Below are 13,688 nucleotides of genomic sequence, written 5' to 3' on the forward strand. Positions count from 1 at the left end.
TTACAGCAAATTCAACCACAGTGCAAGTATTGGCTCAAGAATTAGGTCAGTTTCAGACAACAATATATAATGTTGTGTTCTGAGCATGTTAGTAAGGTTCTAGGTCTAGGGCCATCACATATTTGTCTTTTCAAAATGGCAAAAAGATTTTGTGTTATGCTTCTATAGCCTCTACTTGTGCTTGTATATATGTTCATTCGTTGTGGCGCACCTTCACTACATTATTTGCTGTATTGCTTTTTTATTATGTGGTTGGGTTAGATCGGCTTCTTCCAAACACCTTTTTATCTTACTCTTATGTATATGCTTGAAATTTATTACAAAATGGGAATTAAAACAAGGAAGTGGCACTGCATGTAACATACATAACCAATGTGAGACAAGACTGAGCAGTTAATTTACCAATGATCAGCACATTTCTTACCCAGCTCTCTCTTTTCAAGCGTCCTATGTCGCCTGGAGAGCTTTGACGATTTGTTTTTTGGCACTTGCATTACATCTGTAAAGTACAACTTGCAGAACTTAGTTAAATTATCTCAGTATATGACCCATTGATGTATGACGGCACTAAATACCCGATGCCAAATTTAGAAACTTCTGGTTGAAATGTTTTAATTTATTAATGTTTTTTCTGAAGAAAGCTAAAATAGATGATGAAAAAGCCACAATATGATGATGAAAGCCAACATATTAAATGCCATGAATTAATATTTACTTAGAAATCCATTATTTTGTGGAGGGGGGGGGTCAAAATTCAAATTTTTGCCAATGATTTCTGTGCTAAACTAGATAACCTTAGAAAGGTGGCAGCATCATTATTATAACTTTTTATTTTTTTATTTTTTTTAACAGTGATAGGTAGGTGTTTTACTAAAATCTGATGACTTCACCCATTGTTGCATTATATGCCAATGGTATAAGTCCAAAAATAGGAAAACATTTTTTTGTGTTTCTCTAAAGTTGGAGTGCCTATTTATACACCTTAAGACAGGGGTGTCAAGCTCAATTTCAGCCTGGGCCACATCATCGTTATTTGTGCCCTTAAAGGGCCGGTTGAAAATGTGGCACCAGCACCTAATTTGGTGGCACCCATGCAATTACCAATAATATAGCATTTTTTGTGCATTGAAATTTACATTCGACAGTAAGCATTCATTTTAAGTTTGGGATGCAGATGTAAATTATGATGTGTTAACAGTAACATCTGCAATAAAAAAAAAAAAAAATGTATAAGCTCTACAGCTTTTAAATCTCTGTACAATTGCTGAAAGCAAATGTAAATGAAATGGTGGAGGTGGAGGAATAGCTGCTCTATTTAAAGATGTCATTTGGTGATTACTTGTCCTTTGAATATCTGAGTATTGTACTAAGAGGTGCTCCACACATTCTATTAATAGTTATTTATAGGCGTCCAAAATACTCTCCAGCCTTTGTTGATGATTTTACAGAACTGTTTTCAGTGACTTCCGTTTTGGTATTGCTGGTGATTTTAATATTTGTATAGATAATCCTGAACACAACACTGCCAAAGAACTCCGTAGCAGTTTGAAACACTTGATTTGACTCGGCATGTAAATGGGCCCACACACATTCGTGGACACATTCTGGATCTGCTCATTAGTAAGGGTAAAAACATTTCATCCTCTCTTTTTACGGTTGTAGCACTGATGGCCATTTCTGTATTTTCTTTGATATATTAATTTATCCTGCCACTGAAGCTAGATCTGTCTCTGTCAAAAAGAGAAAAAAAACTAAAAACATATGAGAAAACTAGTGTGCAATTTATGAAGGCTGTATCTACAGTATGACACCAAGTACAGTACTGTGGAAAAGTTTTAGGCACTTGTGAAAAACTTTCAAAATGAGGAATTCTTAAAAAATAATGACATAAATTGTTTTCATTAATCAGTTAACGTCATACAAAGTCCAGTGAACAGAAAAAGATCTAAATCAATATTTGGTGTGAACACTTTTACCTTCAAAACAGCATCAATTCTCCTACCTACACCTGGACACAGTTTTTCTTGGTTGTTGGCAGATAGGATGTTCCAAGCTTCTTGGAGAATTCGCCACAGTTCTTTTATTTATTTAGGCTGTCTCAATTACTTCTGTCTCTTCGTGTAATCCCAGACTGACCCGATGTTCAGTGGGAGGCTCTGTGAAGGCCATGCCATCTGTTGCAGGACTCCCTGTTCTTCTATTTGCAAAAGGAATGTTTGGGAGTATAAAATGTATATTTCCTATTGACACTAAAGTAGCAGATATAAATAACCATCAAAAAACAACAAATGTTTTTTTTTTAAAACATTTGAAAGACTTTTGCACAGTACTATATATCCACAGACTGTGTTGTTGTTGTTCTCAATAACTTCTCAAAGCCTTGGTAGCTCGGCGAGTATTGACGCTGACTACCACCCCTGGAGTCGCAAGTTCGAATCCAGGGTGTGCTGAGTGAGTCCAACCAGGTCTCCTAAGCAACCAAATTGGCCCGGTTACTAGGGAGGCTAGAGTCACATGGGGTAACCTCCTCGTGGTCACGATTAGTGGTTCTCGCCCTCAGTGGGGCGCATGGTAAGTTGTGCGTGGATCGCGGAGAGTAGCATGAGCCTCCTCATGCTGGGAGTCTCTGCGGTGTCATAAACAATGAGCCATGTGATAAGATGCGCAGATTGACTGTCTCCGAAGCAGAGGCTACTGAGACTTGTCCTCTGCCACCCGCCAACATGAGGACCTACTAAGTAGTGGAAATTGGGCATCCCAAATTGGGGAGAAAAGGGGATAAATAAAAAATAAATGCCATTGATGGCATTGCTCCTGTGAAGGTCAGGAAGATTACAGGCATAAATCACCATAGAGAAACACAACAACAGTGCAAAGCATGAAAAGAAAATGCAGGAAAGCAGAACAAATGTGGCAAAAAAAAACAAAACATGAAGTCTGTTAACATTTATAAAGATGGCCTTCATGTTTTCAATGTGGAACAAGGCACAGCTAGGCAGACTTTCTTCTCAAACATTATAAACGGCAACATAACACCTGCACTCTTTTTGTTACTGTAGTGAGACTAACTAACCCCCCAACATGTGTTCCCTGTGAAATGCTCTCTGACAGCAAATGCAATGGATTTGCTTTTTTTTTTTCTTCTTTTTTCATGAAGATCAATGATATTAGAATGGTGATCAGCTCATCCTCATGTTGGGCTGAGGTTAGACAACACCCACCATAAAAACTTAAGAAATTAGTCACTATGTCTGATTTTGAGGCAATTTATTGCAAAACCCTGGAAGAAACAGTACAGCATCTTAAAACGTCGACCTGCTGTCTTGACGCACTCCCCACGTCATTTAAAAAATAAATAGTAAATAGTAAATGCCTCACTCCTTTCAGGCACTTTTCTGAAGTCCCTGAATACTGCAGTTTGTCAAGCCCCTCCTAAAAAAGAGCAACCTGTATAACTTCATATTAAACAATAATTTTTATTAAACATCTAGGATTTCAATCTTAGACAACAGATAAATGTCTTATGTGTTTTGAGTGAGTTATTAAACCATTGATAAAGCACAGAGTCGTTCACAACTGAAACAAGTCTAACTATACTTTATTTAAATTTGCAAATTTACTAAGAAAATTCAGCAGTGTTTAAACATCAAAAGCGGTTTGACAACATAGCATAGCTATCATTTTGTGAACTACTGTGCATGATTATAAAAAAAGACAACAACATTAGCCTAAAAATAATAAGTGATTCAATTATGTCCTGATGTCATTGTGATGTCATCAGTCACTTTTACTCATAATTCATCCAGCCACTTTCTATGTTTGTTGAACAAGATTACCGAATTAAACGAAGGACATACCACCTCCTCTCATTCAGTCGGTCTGCAGGTCCTGATCCTCGCTCATTCACTAAAAGGGTGTATTCGTTCAGTGGGTCAAACCAATTAAATGCTCCTTCACAGCCTGTACTCGAATGCTATTGGCTCGCGCTATAGTCAGTCTTTACAGGCATGAAATGCCACCAAAGCAGTCTCCCGCTTCAAGCTAGAGCTCATTGGCTACAAAAGGGAGAGACATCAGTGAACTAGAAATGCTAATTTTAGCCTTCAAATGTGTATTTTTTTTTATCATAAATTTGACAAATATTCAAATTGTTTTATCTTAATTTGACAGCTTTCACTGTATTATAGCATATACTGCTGAAAAAAAAATCGCTTCACTTCTCTCTTTTGGTGCCCTTTGTTGGACATTTCATCCTGAAAATGGAGCTCACACGTGCCCATACGCCCAGCAACACTTACTGCTTTGGCCACTGGGGACAGTGTTTTGAATTTCAGTAAGCACAGACCGACTTCAGCTAAAGAAAAGTTAATCTACTGTTTCCAATTTCATAGACCCTGCGTCCGAAATGCTTACCGTCACAGTATGTACTGTATTTGATGATGGATGCACTTCTCAGCCAGAAAAACATTGTTTTTAGGTATGCATGCAAGTAGTATGATAGATTTCAGACATATTTCATCTGGGGACATGGGTAATGACCCTTGACCCGAATATATGACGTAAGAACAACAACATTCTGAAAATTATTTACACTGGTTTTGTTAAACAAGCACCATTTAAGCATAAGAAACTATTTTCTTTGTATACATATCACTTACAGTTGAGAAGAGCCATCTGTCTCATGGTTCACTGCTGTTCTTTTTAATCTAGCATTTTGAACATGACGTCATCTCAGCTCCAAAGGGATCAAGTGATCGTAAAGTGTCCAGTTGATCCGGGTATTTCTCGCTTGCTGCGGATTCTGACATACTACTCCATTGGCATACTGTTTTTGGCATTCTACTCTGCCTGGCCAAAATAAAAGTCACAGTTTGGATTTAAATAAACAGATACTTGATTGTATCTGTATGATTGGATCATTATTGCAGTGATTAATATGTTTCAGCTGGCAGAAGTTCTTTTAACCCTAACTGATGTAATATGTTGCTTCTCATTAAACAACCATGTCGAAAGATGTATCCCGTGGTCGTGGAAAAGATGTTACTGTGTTTCAGAAGGGGCAAATTATTGGCCTGCATCAAGCAAAGAAAACAACTAAGGAGATTGCTGAAATCACTAGAATTGGGTTAAGAACTGTCCAACGCATTATTAAAACCTGGAAGGATAGTGGTGAACCGTCAGCTTTGCGGAAGAAATATGGTCGGAAAAAAATCTTGAATGATCGTGATCAGAGACCGCTAAAACGCTTGAAGTCACATCGTAAGAAAATCGACTGTAGAACTCACGGCTATTTTTAATAGTGAAAGTAAGAGCTAGGGCTGATGCTAATCGTGAGATCCTACAGCGTGACATGAATTTGAATGGGCTAACTTGAAATACAGGTAAAAAGTCATGTGGGAGGTAGTCTTGCGTAGCCAGATCTTTGACTAAAACGGCAAAGTTCTGGGATCTATAGCAGCTTACAATGGCCAATAACCGGCCAGTTAGAAAAGGAAAAGCCCCCTAACTGAAATGTAAAGCGATCAATCGCAGTTGGTTTAGTCATCATGGGCCATTTAAGGGCAAGGTTATCAGAGAGACATCATTCCATAATAAAAAGCTGTCATGGGGAAAGATATAATTTATATAATGGCGCGCGAGTCTCCGTGAGCATTTGTACACATTTTCCACTATTTTCCCATTTGTTTTCTGTGCAGAGTCTAAAACAACCTCATCACAGAGCATTTCACAGACATAACCAAGTAAACAAAGCAGTATGCAGCTCTGCTCATGGATGTCTGCTTTACTTTCTGCTATGTGCCTCAGACGAAACTCTGAATATCTTTAAATTATATGTTGTCATTAACCTGGCAAACTTGGACAAATCCAGTAATTATTTCGCCCTCAAAAGCCCTCATTGTATTAACGCAGAAACTTGTGAACACGACTTTGTTTCCAGGCGGACTGATGAAAAGTCTTGTTTGCTTCTACTCGCAGAAGTTCCATTAAACCAGTCGATCAGATTTGTGCTTAGTGGTTCGAGAAAGCGTTTTCCAATATTGTGTTCTATGTGCATCAGACAGTGGACATTTCATGTGAGGATGAGACTATGTGGGAGGAGGCAATGTCTCAACTTTTGCTTAGTTCACTTTTGTCATTCTGTCTATGCAGATCTCCATAAATGGAGCAAACAGGTGGAAGTGGACAGACAATTTAAGGAGTAAACAACTAACTGACTCGGACAACACCACTTTTGGTGTTAAACTTGAAATGACTTGAAACATGAAATCTTCTGTGAGTGAACGATCACCAGTTGAACTTGACCCACTACTGAGCAAGCACACGACTGAATAAAAATAAAACCATAATTAATGCCATAAATTAATAAATATAAAGTTAAAAGCAGTCAATTTCAGTTGTTGCTTTAAAAAAAAAAAGTTTGTTGTTGATGGTGGGTGGACAACACCGTTGGGTTTTTGGGGGTTGTGTTCTGTTAATGTGGTGTTGTGGAATGTTAACTCCTTTGTACAAAAGGTCGGATTTCCTTGCTGCCATTGAAGAACACAAGGTGCTCTTTAAAACATTCTCAAAACATGCTGGAATAACATGGATCATCAGATTTAACCTAAACTTGTGTAATCCATGCCAGCTCGAGTGCATTATGTTATAAAAGCAAAAGAGTGACATTCTGTACCAAATACTTAAAGAAATTCTGAAATTCACATAATTTACAAAATACATAGAAGCATTTTCAGCCCTCTACATAGCGAGTAAATCACTCGCATATGCGACCAAATTCCGCACTATGTGACTAAAATATATTTTGTTAGCCACTGGCCAGTAAAAATTCAGATTTTATTCGCCAGAGATTGAGTTGTGCAGTGGCGATGATGAACTTGAGTGCCTCAGTCATTTTAGTGAATAAGAAGCTGCCGATTAAGAAGTTGAATTCAGCCTCATCTTTTACAGCGTGTTGTGTCTCGTGAGCGTGTGCCCTAAAGGAAATAGGGGTGTAATGATTTATCGATCTGGATCGATGCATTGATCCAATAACCAACGATCCAGTGTTATCGATGCAATGCGTAAATATCGATATAGACATTTTTTTTAATATGTACCTTTATTTTAATACTCTCATGTCAGCCTCGTTTGTACGGATTTCCATCAGGTGATGAAGCAACCTTATTACATTCATTTCACTTTGAGCACTAAATACACTTTTCATGTGGGACAAGGTTGTGCGCAGGTTCTGTGAAGCCAATTTGCTCTCTGCTATGCATGCACGCACGTCAACCGAGCTTCCCGCGAAATGCGAGCTCCAGTGACAGGATCAGTGTGGGCACGTCAACTGGGAGCTCTTTAAAATGCGAGCTCTCGAGACAAACGCAGAGCGGCTCGCATGCACGATTAATTCAGGCTTCGATATCGTTGCGCATGCGACCCATTTGAATTTTACATGAGAATTTGCTATTTTAAAGTACCATGGAGAAGTTCAACCATCATGTGAAACGTCTTGACAATGCCGACATTCTGAACAGCACTAATGAGTGTGTTATATTTTAGCATCTTCAAAGTGGCCACACTTTGCCTAGATTTTGCAGAAATGTACACTTGGCATTTTCTCAACCAACTTCTTGAGGTATCACCCTGGGATGCTTTTTAAACAGTATTGAAGGAGTTCCCATCTGTATGCTGGGCACTTAGTGGCTGCCTTTCTTTCTGTATTCCACTACAGTTACAATTTAAATCATTGGTAATTAGAATACAGTTACCTTCAAAATGTATTTTGATAACTGAAGAGATTACTTTGCATTTTATTGTCATTTGTTTCATTTACTATTTAGTCCTTTCAGATGGAAAACATTTATACATATAAAAGATTCGCATCTTTTGTATGTATAAATGTTTTCCATCTGAAAGGACTAAATAGTAAATGAAACAAATGACAATAAAATGATCCAATCCATTTTCAATGATCCAATCCGCTGTTCAAATCCAAAGTGCATTTGAACAGCGGTGAAACACTTTCTTATGATGTTACATTCATACGAGCAGACAGAGAAGTAAGTTTGAAGTAAGTTTGGAGCAGAAGAAATAGAAATAAACCTTGTGTAAATTGTTAGCTTTATGCTAAGCTAAAATGCTATTTCTAGCCATTTTACATGCACATGGTACCAGACACGATCATATTTTTTTATCAAGAAAAGTCACAATGGATTATAATTTCTTTTTTCTAGTAAGACCTTTGATATTAGGGCAAAAATCGTATTCTTGATGATAATTTTTTTTTATTGTTTTCCTATAAATGTATCTAAAAATCCTTAAGATTAATTTGATTAATCTTGTTTTAGAAACAACACTGCATAAGTTTAGGTTTTTCAGAGAATGTATTTTTAACATGTGTATTTTGTCTTGCAATACTTGCAGTGTTTTTATAGTAAAAACAAGTGAAAAAATCAACCAATGCTGAAGAAGTAATCCAAAGTATTTAGAATACGTTACTGACCTTGAGTAATCTAACGGAATATACATACACATACGCGTGTGTGTGTGTATATGTATATGTGTATATATATATATATATATATATATATATATATATATATATATATATATATATATATATATATATATATATATATATATACACAGTTGAAGTTTACATACACCTTAGCCAAATACATTTAAACTCTTAAATTGTTTTTCACAATTCCTGACATTTAGTCGTAGAAAACATTCCCTGTCTTTTTTAAGAATGTGAAATGTCAGTATAATAATAGAGCGAATTATTTATTTCAGCTTTTATTTCTTTCATCACATTCCCAGTGGGTCAGAAGTTTATATACACTTTGTTAGTATTTGGTAGCTTTGCCTTTAAATAGTTTAACTTGGTTCAAACGTTTTGGGTAGCCTTCCACATGCTTCTCACAATAAGTTGCTGGAATTTTGGCCCATTCCTCCAGACAGAACTTGTGTAACTGAGTCAGGTTTGTAGGCCTCCTTGCTCGCACACGCTTTTTCAGTTCTGCCCACAAATTTTCTATCGGATTGAGGTCAGGGCTTTGTGATGGCCACTCCAATACCTTGACTTTGTTGTCCTTAAGCCATTTTGTCATAACTTTGGAGGTATGCTTGAGGTCATTGTCCATTTGGAAGACCCATTTGCGACCGAGCTTTAACTTCCTGGCTGATGTCTTGAGATGTTGCTTCAATATATCCACATCGTTTCCCTTCCTCATAATGCCATCTATTTTGTGAAGTGCACCAGTCCCTCCTGCAGCAAAGGACCCTCACAACATGATGCTGCCACCCCCATGCATCACGGTTGGGATGGTGATCTTCGGCTTGCAAGCCTCACCCTTTTACCTCCAAACATAACGATAGTCATTATGGCCAAACAGTTAAATTTTTCATTAGACCAGAGGACATTTCTCCAAAAAGTAAGATCTTTGTCCCCATGTGCACTTAAACTGTAGTCTGGCTTTTTTTTATGGCGGTTTTGGAGTGGTGGCTTTTTCCTTGCTGAGCAGCCTTTCAGGTTATGTCGATATAGGTCTCGTTGTACTGTGGATATAGATACTTGTCTACCTGTTTCCTCCAGCATCTTCACGAGGTCCTTTGCTGTTGTTCTGGGATTGATTTGCACTTTTCACACCAAACTACCTTCATCTCTAGGAGACAGAATTTGTCTCCTTCCTAAGCGGTATGATGGCTGCGTGGTCCCATGGTGTTTTATACTTGCGTACTATTGTTTGTACAGATGAACGTAGTAACTTTAGGCATTTGGAAATTGCTCCCAAGGATGAACCAGACTTGTGGAGGTCCACAAGGTTTTTTTTTTTTTCTGAGGTCTTGGCTGATTTCTTTTGATTTTCCCGTGATGTCAAGCAAAGAGGCACTGAGTTTGAAGGTAGGCCTTAAAATACATCCACAGGTACACCTCCAATTCAGCACACCTCCTATCAGAAGCTAATTGTCTAAAAGCTTGACATAATTGTCTGGAATTTTCCAAGCTGCTTAAAGGCACAGTTAACTTAGTGTATGTAAACTTATGACCCACTGGAATTGTGTTATAGTCAATCAAAAGTGAAACAATCTGTCTGTAAACAGTTGTTGGAAAAATTACTTGTGTCATGCACAAAGTAGTTGTCCTAAACGACTTGCCAAAACTGTAGTTTGCTAATATTAAATCTGTGGAGTGGTTAAAAAATGAGTATTAATGACTTCAACCTAAGAGTATGTAAACTTCTGACTTCAACTGTGTATATATATGTGTGTGTGTGTGTGTGTGTGTGTGTATGCACACACACACACGTATATGTTATATATGATACACACACACGTATATGTTATATATGATGATGCCCCATTCTCGGTTTTCTTAATATCTTTTTTTAGTTTTCAGATGCATTACGCTTACATGTCAAAATCTGGCGAGTTAAAAACAATTTTTTACTAGCCAGTGCGATTAATTCTCCAACGTGTCGGTAGAGGGTTGATTTTCATTAGTGGGCCCATTGTATTTCCTAGGCGGCTATTAAATTCTTAAGTTCAGCCAGTAATCTTTTCAAATGAAAGGACACATGTTTTTCCTGAGAACGGGCCTCTAATATTTTAATGAATGCATTTAACTTTATACAGTTGACTCTTTTTAGTTTTCAAACTTACAAAAATGCAACATTTATTTAATTTAGTATTGCATTTTGATCACATTCTCATGAACTTCCTTTCATTGCACCAGGGTCTGTGGAAATCCTGATGTACCCTTTCAGCAACAAAATGCCAAAGAAACAATGCGTTGTGTTTGCATGTCACAAAATTAGAGACAGAAAGACACATTCCTGAACTGATTAAGTGTGCTTATGTACTCTTTTCTTTCTCTCCACAGACTCTTACTTGCTGCACCCCTTTCTCTCTCACTTATATTTTTCTTAAATGTTTCTTCATGTTACTCATCCCATGAAGCATCCAGTCATCTTGAGCTGAGTCAATGTTTCTTGAAGAGGCAAAGCTCAAGTACAGACAAACAGCCGTTTCACAGCAACCATGAGCACAACAAAGTCCAGCGGACTCAAAGCGCCCAGCAAGATTGGCAGACCAGCCAGTGCTGTGGCCACAAAGACGCCTCTCACTACAGGTTTGGCCCTCTAAGTAACTTTGTACTTGCCCTGCCAATATTTTCATTGGCCCCACCACAAAAAAAGTATATATTTTACATTATATTACCCTATTTTTATGTGTTGTTACATTAAATAATTTTTGATTTTTGATTTGCAACAATAGCTAGAAATTATTATGTGTGATGTAATATAACATTGACAGCAAGTTATTCACAAAAGCCATTTTGCCAACCTCATATATGTTAGCCAGCTATATAACATTACCTTGGTGACAAATTTAAATCACCATTTAATTTAAATTTAATTTTAAATTTGCTATAAGGTTTAAAAATACAATTATATCAAAACAACCCTGATATTGCAAGTTACAGTTCTGTATACTGGCTAGAACTTTCATACTGGTGGCTGGTGCTATTTTTATTGTTGAGCTCTGTAGTAATGTTATTCCAAACACAGCCTTTTTTTTTTTTTCATTTGGAACAGCTGCTCCTAAACCAACTCAAAGTGACAAGTCCTCTGCTGAAGCCCAAGATGCAGAAGAGCAGTTCAACATCGGGGATCGAGTCTGGGTGAATGGCAACAAGCCGGGTGTCATTCAGTTTCTAGGAGAGACCCAGTTTGCTCCGGGTCAGTGGGCAGGTGTGGTGCTGGATGAGCCAATCGGCAAAAATGATGGCTCGGTCTCGGGAGTGCGCTATTTTCAGTGTGACGCATTGAAGGGTATATTCACACGCCCCTCCAAACTTTCACACACAGAAGGTGAGGCAAATGGGACAACAACAGCTCCCCCGTCCCGTGCTGCTTCACCCACCCCGTCCACTGCATCAGTATCTGCTTCCGCCAAGAAACCAGCCTCGCCCACTAAAACAGCCGCACCGGCCTCAGACCTAGTGCGGTCCAAGAGTGAATCTGTGTCCAATCTTTCAGAAACAGGTTCAGTGAAGAAAGCGGAACGAGAGCTGAAGATTAACGATCGAGTGCTGGTGAGAATGTTTAAACATCTGTATAAAAGATGCATTATACTAGGATGTTTATACTGAGTATATAACACTTCTCAACATTGACTGGAATGCTTTACCATCACCCTGCACTGTCCCTGATAGCACATGTACATAACCCAGATGTCTATTTGATGTGTGTGTTTACATCTGGAAGATGTAATGTCAATAGTTAATAGTTATGTCTCATATGTCAATAAGACTTTCAGCAGATGTCTTTGAGATGTTTATGATTTAGAATGAGATGTACATGTGCTATCTGGGGTCTAAATATGTTCATTGTTTGCAATACAAGTGTTGAACTGAGATTGTCTAATGTGCTAAAGTTAGCGCCAAGGCATCGCATGCATTTGAAATGTCACTTCCATAAGCTGTTAAATGCCTAGCGACCATCAATAACACCCTAGCAACAGCCTAGCAATGCATTAGCGACCACCCGGAACACCCTTGCAACCGCCTAGCAATGCCCTAGCGACCACCCGGAACACCCTAGCAACCGCCTAGCAATGCCTTACCGAGCACTCGGAACACTCTAGCAACTGCCTAATGACCACTCAGAACACCTTTGCAACTGCCTAGCAATGCCCTAGCGACCATCCAGAATGCCCCAGCAACTGCCTAGCTACCACTTAGCAATTCCCTAGCAACACCCTAGCTACTGCCCAGCAATGCCTTAGCGACCTCCCAGAACACCCTAGCAACTGCTTAACAGTGCCTTGGTGACCACCCAGAACACCCTAGCAACTGCCTAGCAACCCCCTAGCAATGCCCTGGCGATCACCCAGAACACCTTAGCAACCGCCTAGCAATGCCCTAGTGACCACCTAGAACACCCTAGCAGCTGCCTAACAACCACCCAGAATACACTAGCAACCGTCTAGTAATGCCCTTGCAACCACTCAGAACACCCTAGCAACTGCCTAGCAACACCCTAGCGACCACCCAGAACACCTTAGCAATCGCCCAACAATGACTTAGCAATGTCCTAGTGACCACCCAGAACACCTTAGCGACACCCTTGCGACCACTCAGAACAATCTAGCAACCATCTCTCTCTCCCTCTCAGACCAGGCTTTTTCAAGCCAACCTAAAGATAATCAGCAAACTATTTATCTAGTTTAGTTTAATATTTAAAAGTATCACTTCGTAGTCTAATTCATTTAATATTTCTATATTCATAATGTTATATTTAAAACATTAATCTCATAGCATTTTTCATGCAATCGTAATAGCTGTATAAATGCATTTATGCCTGCTTTGAGCAGCATTAAACGGCCTGTGTAAATACACATAAATGCCACTTCAGGTGCAGCTTCTGTGCCACTTTTACATGTAAAGATGGCTTACTTCACTTTGAAAACTCATACACTACATGGCTAAAGTGCATAGTGTACAGAGCATCATTTGGGACACAGCTAAAGTTTATATGAATATGAATTTGGATATATTTATCAAATGTGGTCATATTTAAATTATTTATGCGTCATGTAAACACATTAACCCAATTACGGTGATATTCTGATTACCTGAAATCTGAAAAAGACAGCTGACATATGCCTGTAGTTATCAGAATTTTTAGTCAAGTAAACTT

General features: G+C 38.4%; 1 protein-coding gene across 5 annotated transcripts in view; it reads left to right on the forward strand.

Moving 5' to 3' along the window:
• The window catches only part of clip1a (CAP-GLY domain containing linker protein 1a), an 83,510-nt gene that overhangs the window by 12,185 nt on the left and 57,637 nt on the right, over positions 1–13,688 (forward strand). For all 5 annotated transcript variants that reach the window (XR_007894709.1, XM_051672239.1, XM_051672267.1 and 2 more), the window contains exons 2-3: positions 10,868–11,116; positions 11,583–12,082. Coding sequence is in view for 4 of the 5 variants with exons in the window: in XM_051672239.1 (XP_051528199.1) it covers positions 11,026–11,116; positions 11,583–12,082 (591 nt within the window). In the remaining variant the exon portion in view is untranslated. The remainder of the gene's footprint in view (positions 1–10,867; positions 11,117–11,582; positions 12,083–13,688) is intronic.

Source organism: Myxocyprinus asiaticus, chromosome 3 (genome assembly GCF_019703515.2).
Source record: "Myxocyprinus asiaticus isolate MX2 ecotype Aquarium Trade chromosome 3, UBuf_Myxa_2, whole genome shotgun sequence".
Lineage (NCBI taxonomy): Eukaryota > Metazoa > Chordata > Actinopteri > Cypriniformes > Catostomidae > Myxocyprinus > Myxocyprinus asiaticus.